This window comes from Rhododendron vialii, chromosome 8a, assembly GCF_030253575.1.
Source record: "Rhododendron vialii isolate Sample 1 chromosome 8a, ASM3025357v1".
Classification (NCBI taxonomy): domain Eukaryota; kingdom Viridiplantae; phylum Streptophyta; class Magnoliopsida; order Ericales; family Ericaceae; genus Rhododendron; species Rhododendron vialii.
In genome coordinates, this window is record NC_080564.1 from 22,977,627 (window position 1) to 22,991,425 (window position 13,799).

The following is a 13,799-nucleotide window of genomic DNA, read 5'->3' on the forward strand; positions in this document are numbered from 1 at the left end:
TCTTTCTGTTGGCATGGCATTGTTCTGTTTGTGTTGGCAGTCTTTTCTGTTTCAGTTGGTGTTTGCTTGTTTTTTGATAATCAATAAGACTAGTATTTGATGTTGATATCCAATCATCTTGACGTACTGTAAATAAATACTGTACTAGTAATTGATTGGAAGCTTTCTTCTAAGTCGCTGCATGGAGTTCTTCTTGATTTGTAGTAATAATAATAATAATAATAATAATAGCAGAATCATTTTCCAAACAAGCTGCAAGAGTGAATTCAGTATTCGAAAACAAAATTCTACTCGATTTTTTGTCAACAAGTCAAGCATTTCATTTCAACATCCGATGGCAAAAGTTTTCATCACGATATATATATATATATATATATATATATATATATATATATATATATATATATATATATATATATATATATATATATATATATATATATGAATGAACTAAAACTACCGAAGGCAAAAATTTGGCTTTTGGATTTTATCTTGGATATTTCAAAAAATGTTTGGGTAAATGGCATAATTTTTTACCTTTTTATATTGATGAGATGAATAAATAATCCAAGAAAGTTAGGCGCAAAACTAAGGAACCCAAAAAATTTAAAAAAAAGAATAAAACAAAAAAAAATCTAAAAATTCCAAAAAAACTCTTAGCGGAACTTTGCCCAAGTAGTATTTTGCCCTATTACACAAACAAAAGAAGCGCGACGCAATGAAGCCAACGAGCACTGCTATAATTTTCTGAGATTTTTTTGATACATATTCTGGTACTTTGGACCTATCATTCTGTTTTCTAATTTTTATTTACCTAAAATAAAAAGTACATCAATAAATATTTGGGAGTTAAGGATTTAGGGGGTTTTATTTTTGGGAAAGCTGGAAACGATTTTTTGGGGGAAAAGAGGTGCCGAGGTGGGGCCTAGTGCCCTGCTGTGGAAAATTTTGCCACATCATCAAGCCGTTTGCCACTTAGGCATTTTTCATCCAATTTTTGGATGGAAAGGTAACATTGAAATCGGCTAGAAACTATAAGGGTAAAATTGAAACCAAAAATTTTAGAACCAAAAAATATTTGTAGGGACAAAAAAATAGATAAGCCATAATAAAACTCAAGCTTTTCTTGCCCAAACAGGGCCATGTGCAACAACGTGTGTGAGGGAGAGGAAGTGCCACATAGGACATTATGGAATATTCTCTCTAGAAGCCACTCTGTATTATTAAATGGAAAATGGTATTGACATTCAAAAAATTGACATAGGCACCCAAAAAAATAAAGGAAAGTGATTTTGAAATTACACTGATTTTTTAGTGCTTCAATAAATTTTTTGAGTGCCAATATCAGTTTCCTTGTTATATGGATAAACTAGCGAATGCCCGTGCCTGAAGGCACGGCGCAACACATTTTGAAGACAACTAAAGCTACTGGTTGAACAATGAGCAAAGGAAGGATCAAACTCAACTTTGGTATATGTGCAGGACAAATCGAGGTGCAAATAATATTCAAGTTTTACACAAATTTTCAAAATCCATAAAAATTAACTACTGTCAAACCAAATATATTTTTGTAAAACTTAACCTAACAAATAAAATGTCATTATGAAATTTTCAATGTCTTAACAAAACTCTTATCATGACGACCCCATTGTCTCCTTGTCAGTCCTTGACTTTCCTACATAAATAAGAGTAAGATCGAATTATTAAATTCATCGCAAATAAATATGAACTAACAATGAAATCAAAAAGATAACTTATCACCCTTACAATAATTTTAATCGTTTAGTACCTTTGAAAATGTGCTAACACTCTTCTGACCAATCAACTTTTAATACAAAAGTCACCACAGGGGCACAATGGTCAAAGACATCCAAATTTTGGAGCAGGGATAATAAACACGTATGGGCATTCTTAAAATTAAGAAATATAGTCTTTGAGCATTTGCACCCCATTATCCTGGCACAACATCACAAATAAAGGTATTACTATATTATTTTAATTCTATACATTGTGATTTTTATACAGTTTTTTAGTATTTACTTTAACATTAATTTCTTCAGATATGAGGGGACACATTGTAAGATGAATTCTGCCTTTGTATCCTTTACCAAGAGTTCCATTGCGCCAGTGGAGTCTTTCACGACCATCTTTATATTATACCTACGATAACTGTGAATTTCAACCGTTTTAGATGTGTTACAGTCTAGAAATCTTTATATTATACCTACAAAAAATGCGAATTTCATTATAAAAATGATTATCTGGTTACAGTCTGGACATCTTCTCGTCTGCAATGATTACACATAAACCTGTCGTACTGATCTTCAACTTGGTTATAGCACGTATTGCATAAATCAATCCATAGGTGTTCAACATATATTTTTTCAATGCAGCCAATAACGCGATAATAGTTTACCTACAATAAAATTCCAAGTGTAGGTATATAATGATGCCAAAATATTAATCATGAAATCATGTAGGGGAAAATCTTACATTGGCCTGAAACGCAAATTGGTTTATTCGAATTCTCCTGGCATTTGAAATTATTAATGCCTGTGGGTGCGAAAATTCATGTGTGCGGTTCCATGCTACCGACTTTTGTGCATTTTTGTCTTTTGCAAACCTAGCTAAGCATGATTTTTTTTAGAACAATTAATCGAACAAAAAATACTAATCTCCATATAGTGAAAGACTAAAAAACATACAAATTGATTCGCTTAATATCCAACTTACCATTCAAGAATCCCGTCTGTACAAATTGAGTGGTTAACGTATAATTTTCTATTCTTGCAAGTGCTAAGGTAAGGACCTAGAAGTTAAAATTTTAAAATTATTAATCAAGTTTTTAAATTATTATTAAAAAAATTCACATGGGTGCAGAGAAGTATCACCATGAAAATCATCGACCTTCAACCCTGTAGCAAACAAAACAATATTTTGTTGCATAGTCTCAAGCAGACTCATCCCATCTCTCATTGCAAATTCATTCCACAAAGTAAGTCGAACAAACGTCATATTGTTATCAATTTGTCAATAGAGAATAGAGATTAAATTCAAATTGTTGTAATAAATTTTATGTGCACAAATGATTTATATTTCCTTTTATCAAGCAACAACACATCTCTCACTATAGATTTCCCATTTCTAGTACTTCGATGTTCAGTGACAGTAACAACCAACCCAACCACATCTGAAGAATAACACATATAGGCAAGAAAAAAAAAACTTATTGGAATTAAAAATTGGTGGACTTTTATTTGCTCAGTATTCTAGGTGTACTATGTAAGTAATATAGCCATAGAACAACGTACCTATCAATTGCACACAGCTCTTGGCAAAATGATGGATATCTTGTAATCTTACACTGTAAGACCAATGATGGGGGTGTCCTATTACATGTGATATATACATGTTCCACTCTTGTATCATCAGTAAAACACATTTTGTAGTGGTACAGTACCAGATTGATCTTCTCATCAGCGGGTACAATTCTGACTCCTTTAAAAATGTAGACCCTACCGTCGCAAAGATGCTCCCTGAAATAGTAAACTTCTTCGGGCCCGACACTTGCCTCCATAGCATCACCCTATAGCAGTAATTTTTTAAAAAAAATTACGCACATTATAATAAAAATTTAAACACATTAAGATATCACTACTCATTAATCGCCTTTAATAGGATGTTATATTACATGGTCATCAAGTAAAACCAACATCAGTGTTGCATGGGGTAAACGCTGATTAAACACTTCTATCATTCTTACCAACCGAGCTTTGACTATCCATGTAATTCCATTTGGATGAAAGTCAGAAAAATGGGGATAAGGTACAATTATATCTCCTACACACCATCAACATTTAACAAAATATAGAGATGAACAAAGTGACATTTGCAAAACATGAAAGAACAAAATTGCTAATAACAAAATATACAGTGCTTACCATTTGATGAGCTATCATTTAAGCTTGACACTCCACCTAATCTTTGAGCATCCCCTTGCAAATGAACTATTTCGGGTGGCAGCTGCAGATTATTTTCCACACCTATGTGCAAAGCAATTTGGGTTTGATTAATTTTATTGTCTTGAAATATATATCTTTTAAAATTCAAGTTAAAATGAATATATTTTCAAACATTTTTTTTTGTATTGGATTCTATAAATACATACCATTTATTGGGTCAATTTAATATTTTGCTCTTCACTTGCTTCTACTGCATTCTCATGCAAACTAACTCTTTCAGATGTGGGACACACATTTAAATGTTCATCTGAAAATATTGCAGTATTTTTGAATAGTATATATATTTTCTCTATTACTATAAATACATACCATTTGATGGATCAATTTCAATATTTTGCTCATCACTTGCTTCTATTGCATTATCACGCAGGTTAACTCTTTCAGACATGGGAGACACATGTATCTCTTCATTTGAAAAAATTGCAGTTAATATGGTCTACACATATATTTAAGTCGTGCAAATAGTTTTTGTAGCTAGAATGCTTACCAATTAGTGGGCCAAGTTCCATATTCTGCTCTACAACTATTATTTGATTATCCTCAGGCGCATCGACTCCTTGAATCATTGGAAGCGTATTCTCGACTCCTTGAATCTTTGGAAGCGTATTGATTTTGTTCTCAGTGCTCATCCTGTAACTCAAGCCACATCAAAAAATGAAGATACTTACACATAAAGGAAATTCAACTAAGTCATTTATAAAAAAAGAAGTCAAAACAGACTCAATACCCATGCCTACGGCACTCCTATATATTTGTCACGCCTCTTCCAAATTTTGGGCACTCCAAGCAGTTTAATTTGTAATTGGGTTTTAAACCCACATCCTTTTTTCCTTTCTATCCTTTGTAAAGATGCTTCTGTTTCTTAAATGCATTGAATTTCTGTTTAAAAAAAAAAAAAAGAGAACTCAAGAGGATTAATTTATGTACTTCTCAGTTGATGTCTTTGTAACTGGTTATCTTTCCTCTTTGGTTCATGCTTCTTTTTTTGGGAGAATTTTTCATAAGTCCACTATAGCACTTTTCAAACCCACTAAATCCACTTCTAAATTCCAAAACCCACTAAGTCCACTAACCTATTATTAATGATATAATAACCCTGTCTAGTCCAAAATACCCCTGTTTTTTAAAAAGTTTTTGCCCCGTTTTTCCATCAATTTCGAAAATATTGATTTGAAATTTTCGAACCCCAAAAATCTCTCACAATTCAGTACAAATGGAATTCACCCCCCCCCCCCCCCCCCCCCCCCCCATTTTTCAGAACGAACCCTTGTTCGTGAAAAGCGTGAAAAGCCCTAGACGGTTCGTGAGAAGCACTAGGTCACCTGCCATTTCGTCGTCGGCCTTCTTCGTTCACCAACGGTCTCGCCTGTTGATAGTCGTCGTTCTTCTCCATAGTTTCAGACGGACGTTCTTCTCCATTCGTCGCCGTCCTTCGCCCATTCTGGTCGGGTGCTAGTCGCCGTTCTTCGCCCATTATAGTCGGGTGGTAGTAGATGTTCTTCGCCGTTGTTCTCCTTCGTTCCAGTCGGACGCCGTCTCGCTCTTCGCAGTTGTTCGCCTTCGTTTATCAAACGCCGTCAAATCCTACATCGGAATCGATTACCAGGTATGTTTGTCTTCGTATATATGGTTATATGAATGGGTTGGCTAAGTTAAGGTTCTGATCGGTTAAGTATTGGTTAAGTTAAGATAGGGTTTTGATTGCAAGTATATGTGGTTATATCAATATTTGATCCGTTAGGGTATGGTTGAATTAAGTTAGGGATTTTATCGATGGTATATATGGTTATATAAATGTTGGTTGTTTGAACGTTGGTTTACAGGTATGTTTCTCCCTGTATATATGGTTATACGAATCATTTGGCTCAGCTAGGGTTCTGATCGGTAAAGTGTTGGTTAAGTTAAATTAGGGTTTTGATTGAAAGTAAATGTGGTTATATGAATATTTGATCAGTAAGGGTGTTGTTGAATTAAGTTAGGGATTTCATTGATGGAATATATGGTTATATAAACGATGGTTAATGTAAACTGTGTGTGAATAGATGTTTTGTGTGGCCTGATTTTTAAATATGGTTATATAGTGATATGCTAATGCTTATGGTTATATTTGGTTAAGTTATCAGTGTTTTTCCTTGACTGATGGATATACAGATTTGAACTTGACTGACTAAATTAAGGTATCAATTTTTGTTTTTTACGTCTATGATTTACATGTGATTTTGACCGGTCCATGTTAGAACATAATTTGTAATATCAGTATCTTGAATCCCTTTTGCTAAGATACAAAGCTGTATGTTTCCATGGGTTTAATTTATTCATTGTATGTGCAGCAATGACGAAACCTAAAAGAACAGGGAAAGAGTTAGTACCTGCGGCGTACGCTACAGAAGCCCGTCCGTTAGCAATGATTGACCCCCCAAAAGAGATGATGCAGAAGAAAACAACAAGGAAACGAACAGCAGACCCTGCTGTCATAAGTATAGAAAAGAGTAAACATAAGTCTGAGGTAGTCAAGTCTTCATTCCCCTCCCCCCGGAAGAATGTGTCCGCAAGGAAACGTAAAGGATCACAAGAAGCTGCCGTAGAAGCAACTATCCAAAGTTCCTCCCCAACCCCAATTCAAATCAATAGAAAACACCATGGAAAAAAGCCAGACACTGCAATGGTTTATGAGAGAAAGAGGAAAAGGCCAAATAGTGGAGATGTAGAAGTTATAGATCTGAACACCCCAACAAAGAGAGTCACACGGTCTGCTGAGGCATTGAAGAAAATGCGAAGGAGTAAGGACAAAGAAGAAAGGGAGGACAAATGGTTTAGGAGAAAACCAAAGTATCAAGTCTCCGAGAGTGGAAGTTTAAATAGAAAACCAAATGTTAACCAAAAGGTAAAGAGGGGTCAAGAAGAAGAGGAATGGGATGAAGACAAGGGAGATGAAAAAGAAATTAAAAAGGAAAAAAAAGGGCAGAAGAGAAAAAGAATGAAGGGCACGAAAGGCCATCCAAAGCAGGAAAAAGTGGAACACAAGAGGGCCATTCAGTACACGTAAGGACACATGATAATATGTATATGAACGTAATGATATAATGTCATATATTTTATACCGACATGTGTAAGGATATATATGTTTATAACCTGTAATATATATGGTTATATATGATTTTCTGTTTCATTTTAATCATATTGCACCATCATATAATTGTTAGATGTTCCATATTAACATTGATATAATGTTATATATGATGTGCATAATAGTGAAAAGTTATATGTATTGTTATAACCTGTCATATATATGGTTATATATGTTAATTTGTATCAATTTCATTGTATTTGCAACAGCATACAAATGTTATATGTTGCATATTAACCTTGATATAATGTTATATTTAATCTAACTTGAAATATATTATGTTATAATTTGAATTATATATGGTTGCATATGATCTTCTGTAACAATTTCTGTATTTTATGCAGGTCAACTTTAAATACTGTGGTAAAACTGATAAGAAGTATTCCTACTGGGCAATTCACACCACTTCAAGTTCAGAAGATCAAGAAGACACCATTTGCGGAACTTTTGTTGGGTATTGTCGAAGCAAATCTGGATGAGGCCTACGTACGGAAGAGTGATACCGACGTTTTAAAGTTGATAAAGCAATATGAGGGGACGAGTGGGAGGTTTAAATTGGGTGGCAAGTCTGTGAGAATAACGGCAAAAGAGGTAACACTCATATTTGGAATACAATCCGGTCCTACAAGGATTGTACTAAATCCAACTCCAAGGGTACCGAAATCAAACTTCGCTGATCGACTTTGCCTAGGTCCCAAAGGCCAAAGGATATTAACAATTCCGGTACTAAGGGAATTCTTTACCAAGGCTGTTAAAGGCAACACTTTGCAGGATGCGAAGGACTTGGCACGTGTCCTATGCCTTTTGTTAATAAGGACATTATTTTTTGCAAATACATAAGCGAGAGTGAGTTGGGGTTACTTGGAGTTTGTGGAATATTTGGATAATAGCACCTCATACGATTGGGCAACATTCATCACCGAAGATGTCATCCAAGAACTAAACAAAAGGGCTTCTTCAAAACCAACAAAAGTAGGAGGATGCATAATGGGGCTTATGGTAACAATAACTTCCCACTTTTATAGATTTTCCAATTTTTTGTTATGTTTTAAACTAATTTGTGCCTTCTTATGAAAACAGTATTGGCTCTGTGAGCATGTGTCTATAATTAAACAAGGAGATCCACAAATCATACCAAGGTTCATCAAGTGGAGGCTTGGTGACCTAACCAAGGCATTACGTACAAACAACTTGGACTCTCTTGATCCGCAATCGGTAAATATTAGATAGAGTTATGTGTTTTTTAAGGAACATAGATGATCAATTATAAAACAGTTTTGGTGCTGCATGTGATTTATAAACATCATTGTTTATTGTATTTTTTTGAAGGTATTCTCCTCAGAGTTGCAGCCATACGACAAGGAGGAAGAGTTGTATCGGTTTTCCTAAGTACCCGAACACGATGCTGATGTCAAGGCCAGTAAGTTGAAGACAGCAGTTGAAAAGTCGGTCGACGAGGTCGTGGAGGATACAAGTGATGAGGATACGGATAATGAGCAGGATGAAGTGGTAACCCTCCGAGGTATAATCAGAAAGTTGACCGAAGAAAATGTGGAAAAGGATCGGATAATTTCTGATCTTCAGAAGGAAAATGAGGAGAAAAATTCCACAATTTCTGAACTCAGGAGAAGGATTACGAATCATCCACAAAACACAACAGCTGGTTTAGGATTCGAAGGCATTTCCGCACAGTTTGACAAAGACCACCTTGAACATGTAAACATTACTTTACAGACAGAGATTGGTGGCATGATCATAGATAAAGACATTGTTGAAGAAAAACTGAAAGTCGCCGGAGATATCATTGATGATTTTGTGACACACACTGTTACACAAATGTACCAGGTACCTCATATATATTAGGTTATATATGTATGGTTTTTTATAATCCTGTATTTTAGGTTGTATATGTATGGTTATATATGTAGGCAGTAAGTTAACAATTATAAGTGACGATTGTTTTTTGAAAACAGACAGTTGAAAATGTGGGTAAGAAAGAGTCCAATGCTAAAAAAGTGGATGATGGGAGAGATAAACATGAAATAGAAAATTTGGAAGAAGAAGAAGAACAAGAAGAAGACGAAGACGAAGAAGAAGGAGGAGGAGGAGATGGGGGGGTTTGAAATTGTCCAGGATGAGGGTGGGCCAGAGAAAATAATGGTGCCAGATGCAAAAGTGGACAGTACGACTGTAGAGGCATACACGAGTATACTAGGATGCAACACACCTAAAAGAAAGAGGGGAAGAACCAAAATAAAAGTGAAATCATCGTCCCTGACCAGAGGAGTCAAAAAAACTTTCACCAGAGTGGAGAAGCGGTTAGACGATTATGTCTATGTTGATTTGAAAAAGGGGGCAAAGAATATATCGAAACAAAAGTGGAATCCAAGTGAAGCACCGTTGATGCACTTGCTCCTGAATACCGATGCGAACCTACTGCAACAAATTGTTGATTGTTCTGACGCAGATATCACTTAAGTAAAAATACTAAACTAATATAACCTCATATGGAAAGATTGCATTACATGATATTTGTTGCTGATTTCAACATGATCTATGAGACGAAATTTTTTTGGTACACATATTTTTTGGAGCATCACATGATCTCAAGTACGTTTTTGCTGATATTTTTTTGGTACACATGTGTGATAACAGTTGTACTGTCTGGACCAATGATGTGACGAGAGAAGTTGTACCTCTGGAAGACATAATGAAACTCTTGCAAGGAGGGGATGTCTCAAACTGGGTATGGAAATCCTATCTTATATCATACTGCAAATACATATCAAACTGGGCTTTGGTCGATTATGTTCTTACTTAAATATGGAAACTAATGCAGATGATCAACGGTCTCGCTCGTATGTTAACAATCCAACTGGATAAAGATAACCTTAACCATGGTAACGTTGCATATTTCCCATGTACAATCTGGGTAAGCAACATCTACTTTACTTCGTAAATGCCTACTTATTTAAGGTTATATATGATCATTTGTCTAATATATTGGGCTGTAATTCTACTGCTGCTATAGTTCTGTTAGTCCAATTCTATTATTCCAATTGTTGCTGATGTTTTGGTACGTAAAATATAATTGAGAAGGGTTGCAGCTGCGACTGCTCCTATTTATTACTAGTTTTCTGTCTTTGCTACTATTTTTAAGTAAAAATGGTGTCTTGTACAGCTGGAATCTGATATTTCGTACAGCTCTGTATCAGAATGTCACCTGTTTCTCTTCGTATATATGGTTATATAAACGTTGCTGGAATTAAGATGCTGCTGTTGTTCTGTTGTGTGCATCAGATGTAATGTTTTGTTTTTCTTTGCACATAGCTGTTCTATTGTTTTCTACATCTTAACTCAGTTGAACTTCATAATCTTACTTAATCATAAAGTACATTAACGTTATATATCACCTCCATACAACTGATAAAGACCAAGCACAAGTTTTGCAATGACGTGTCAGTAACATAACTTTTCATGTACGAAGCATCCCTTTAAACTTAGGTTATGAATGTAATGTTATATAACGTTATATAACTTCAATAACGTTGTATACAGTTTACCTACAATAATGTTATATAACGTTATATAATTAAAATAAAGTTATGACAGGAGGTTATAGAATGCTATAAAATGTTAAAATCTATAACATCATATACTAATATAACCTCATATGGAAAGATTGCATTACATGATATTTGCATTACACTCATATTAACTCAAGTAAGTTATTGCTATTTTTTTTTTTTTGAATTACATATATGATTATCTATCTACTGTCCTTATAAGATTTTTCAATGCATCAGACTATACTGCACAACAAGAAAAGCGACATGAGAACAGTTCTGCTCGACGTAAAGCTTCATCGTGTGTTTGAAAACGTCCGGCAACATGGGTCTAAATACTATCGGTACTTGGTATTCCCTATGAATGGCAGCGGGGACAAACCGCTAAGATTTACACCGTACCATTGGACCATTCTGTTATTTGATCTTAGGAAAAAGAACTGGATGCACTACAATTCATTAAAGAAGAGAGACGGCAGTGATCCAATTCTGAAAGACGCTACCGTTGTGGTACACTTACTAATACCATATACACAAATACTCATAATCTCATTCACGAACAATATCAACACCACTAATGTTGTGCTTTCTAAATATAGAAAAAATACATGGAGAATTACATGAATGATAGGCATGCTGAGCTGAATAACCAAAGTACCAATACAGAAGTTCTATTTGAAGACCAGAATTTCGATGCTCCAATCTGCTCACCTAAAAATGCTTCACAACAACAAAATACATCGTAAGCTTTAAACCACCACAAAACTCCTACATACAGCAGTTTGTCAAGAACTCCAAATAAACTTATCATATTTATTTGCCTCGAAACTATGCAGGGTTGATTGTGGGGTTATCGTATGCATGCTCATGGAACTAGTGGCGCACCTTGAGCCAATCCCAAAAACATTGCCGAAGATTGAAATTGATCAGTTTAGAGCTAGTTTAGTCTCTTGATTTTTGAACAATGAAGGTAGAAGCTGGACAATAAAGAAATAGGAAGCCAGACGGATGGGGAAGGGGTCGCAATGACCATTCAAGAGATGGATAGTGAGATGATGATGAGATTGTTTGTGATATGGGGAGTGAAATGGTGTCCTCGGGACAAATGTGGTTTTAATTTTTGTGTAAAGATAGCAAAAAGATTTTTCTTGAACTTACATGGTACTAAACTCTTGGAGGGTTCATTCCAAACAAAGTTTGACTTGACCACTGACTTGTAAATAAAATCCTATCTTATATGGTTCATTCCAAACAAACTTTATTGGGCTGTAATAATGCTGCTGCTGTAGTTCTGTTAGTCCAGCTGTTGCTGATGTTTTGGTACTGAAAATCTAATTGAGAAGGGTTACAGCTGCTACTGCTCCTGTTTATTACTAGTCTTATGTCTTGGCTACTGATTAGCACCCAAGATTGTATAATCTTGGGGCTTAAATCCTCTAATTTGTAGCTTTGATGCATTTAAGTAGTTGTTTTTATCCCATTTTGCACGTAAGGTATTTGTGTGTGAGTTTCAGAAAAAATGTGCTAATAAGGCGATTTTGAACGCCAAGGGACGTTCCGGGATGTAACCAAGTGCTCAAGTGCCTGACGGCACTCATTTCATCGCTATCGGAGCCTAAACGGTGCTATAAGAAGCCTTGGAGAACGGCCGGTGGTCAAATACAACATGGAGTGAGCCGAAGCTCATGAAACAAGGCAAACGCATCAAGGATGGTTCCGAGGACATCTGTGGAACCAAGGCCACATGGCATACCTCCGTCAAGTCCCGTTGATCAAGAAATCAAGTATTGGAAGGCCGTCGGGGCACTACAAGCCATGGCGGGCCAAGCTGTTCCAGTTCTGCAGTTTTCACACAGAGGTATCAATACCTCATTTTTGAGGTACCGGTACCATGTCGCTGAAATAGAAGACAGTTGAGTTGGTACCAATGCCTCATTTTTGAGGTACCGGTACCAATGCCCTTCGACCAGCACTTTTTGCTGAATATTTCAACCTTCCATTTATGGAAAGTTTCTACTTTAGGCATGCTTTTGGGATATTTTGGGGACATTTTGGTCCATTGTAAGGTTGATTTTATAAGCCCTATAAATAGGATTGTATGCCATTTATGGAAGGCATGGCCATTAGTTAGTTTTTAGGCCTAAAGTTTTCTAGTTTTTGCTCTAGGTTTCTCCATAGCTTTGTTCAAGCTTTTCTTGTCATTTCCTTCAAGAACACTTCAAGGTATTGGTTGTATGTTTAATTCTCAAGTATTAATGTTGTAGCAAGGCTTGGATCTTCTCATAAATCTAGGTTATTTTCGTTTTCATCGGTGAATCATGTTTTCTATGCTTAACTCTTTTTCTAGTCTTTTTGCTATGTGTGAGTAGTTGATTAGGCTTGGCATCGGGGTGATTAACGCCTCGTGACTTAGGGTTAATTTTGCTCTTCTCAACTTAAGACTTGAGGTTTGGTTTGTAAATGTGCGTGGTTCGCCTTTTATGTAACAAAACTTGTCGATGTTAACCTCCGGTGATCATATGCTGGCACATATGGTTCCGTGAGCTATGTCTCGCCTCGTGTTTGCCAAAAGAACCAAAGAACTTGCTCGCTTTCCAAACCATGCTTCTAGTTCTTGACCTTGATATTTAGTTTGAATGCAAGTCTTGGCGTTGTTAATCTCCGGTGATCATGTGCTCGCTCACATGGTTCCGGGAGCTATGTCACGCCTTGTGTTAAGCTTGTTGTTCAAACTCTATATCAAGTCTAACCATTTTCATAGCTAAATCTTCCGGTTGATAGCCTATGTCGTGCGATTCAACCATGTTTTCGTTGAGAAATGTTAGATGGCTTAAGTTACGGGCGTTAGAAACTCCATTGCCTTGCCGCGTTTAATTCTTAGTTAAAACTCATTTCTAGTCTTTTCCATAAGAGTGTTTCTCCACGTTTCAAAGGAAAACCAAAAGTTGGCCGTCTAAACGCCGGAAACCCTTATTTCTACAATCCGAACAAGCAATATTCGAACTCCCTGTGGATCGACTCGGACTTCCTCGCTATACTATGCAAATCTTTAGTTGTAATCCGGTAAATAAATAATTGAATTTG

At 35.8% G+C, this 13,799-nt stretch overlaps 1 protein-coding gene across 2 annotated transcripts; it reads right to left on the minus strand.

The window, feature by feature from the left end:
- Positions 1-2,047: 2,047 nt before the first annotated feature.
- Positions 2,048-3,908, minus strand: LOC131299144 (replication protein A 70 kDa DNA-binding subunit D-like). Of its 2 annotated transcripts, none has more exons than XM_058324740.1 (6): positions 3,692-3,908; positions 3,520-3,586; positions 2,892-3,190; positions 2,734-2,809; positions 2,494-2,623; positions 2,048-2,416 (listed from the first exon to the last, which is right to left on the minus strand). In XM_058324740.1, exons 3-6 carry the CDS (start codon positions 3,013-3,015, stop codon positions 2,258-2,260), a joined length of 489 nt encoding a protein of 162 aa, XP_058180723.1. In that variant the 5' UTR covers positions 3,016-3,190; positions 3,520-3,586; positions 3,692-3,908; the 3' UTR covers positions 2,048-2,257. The 2 variants fall into 2 exon arrangements, with proteins under 2 accessions (XP_058180723.1, XP_058180722.1); XM_058324739.1 differs by having other exon boundaries at positions 3,312-3,586.
- Between the last annotated feature and the right edge of the window lie 9,891 nt (positions 3,909-13,799).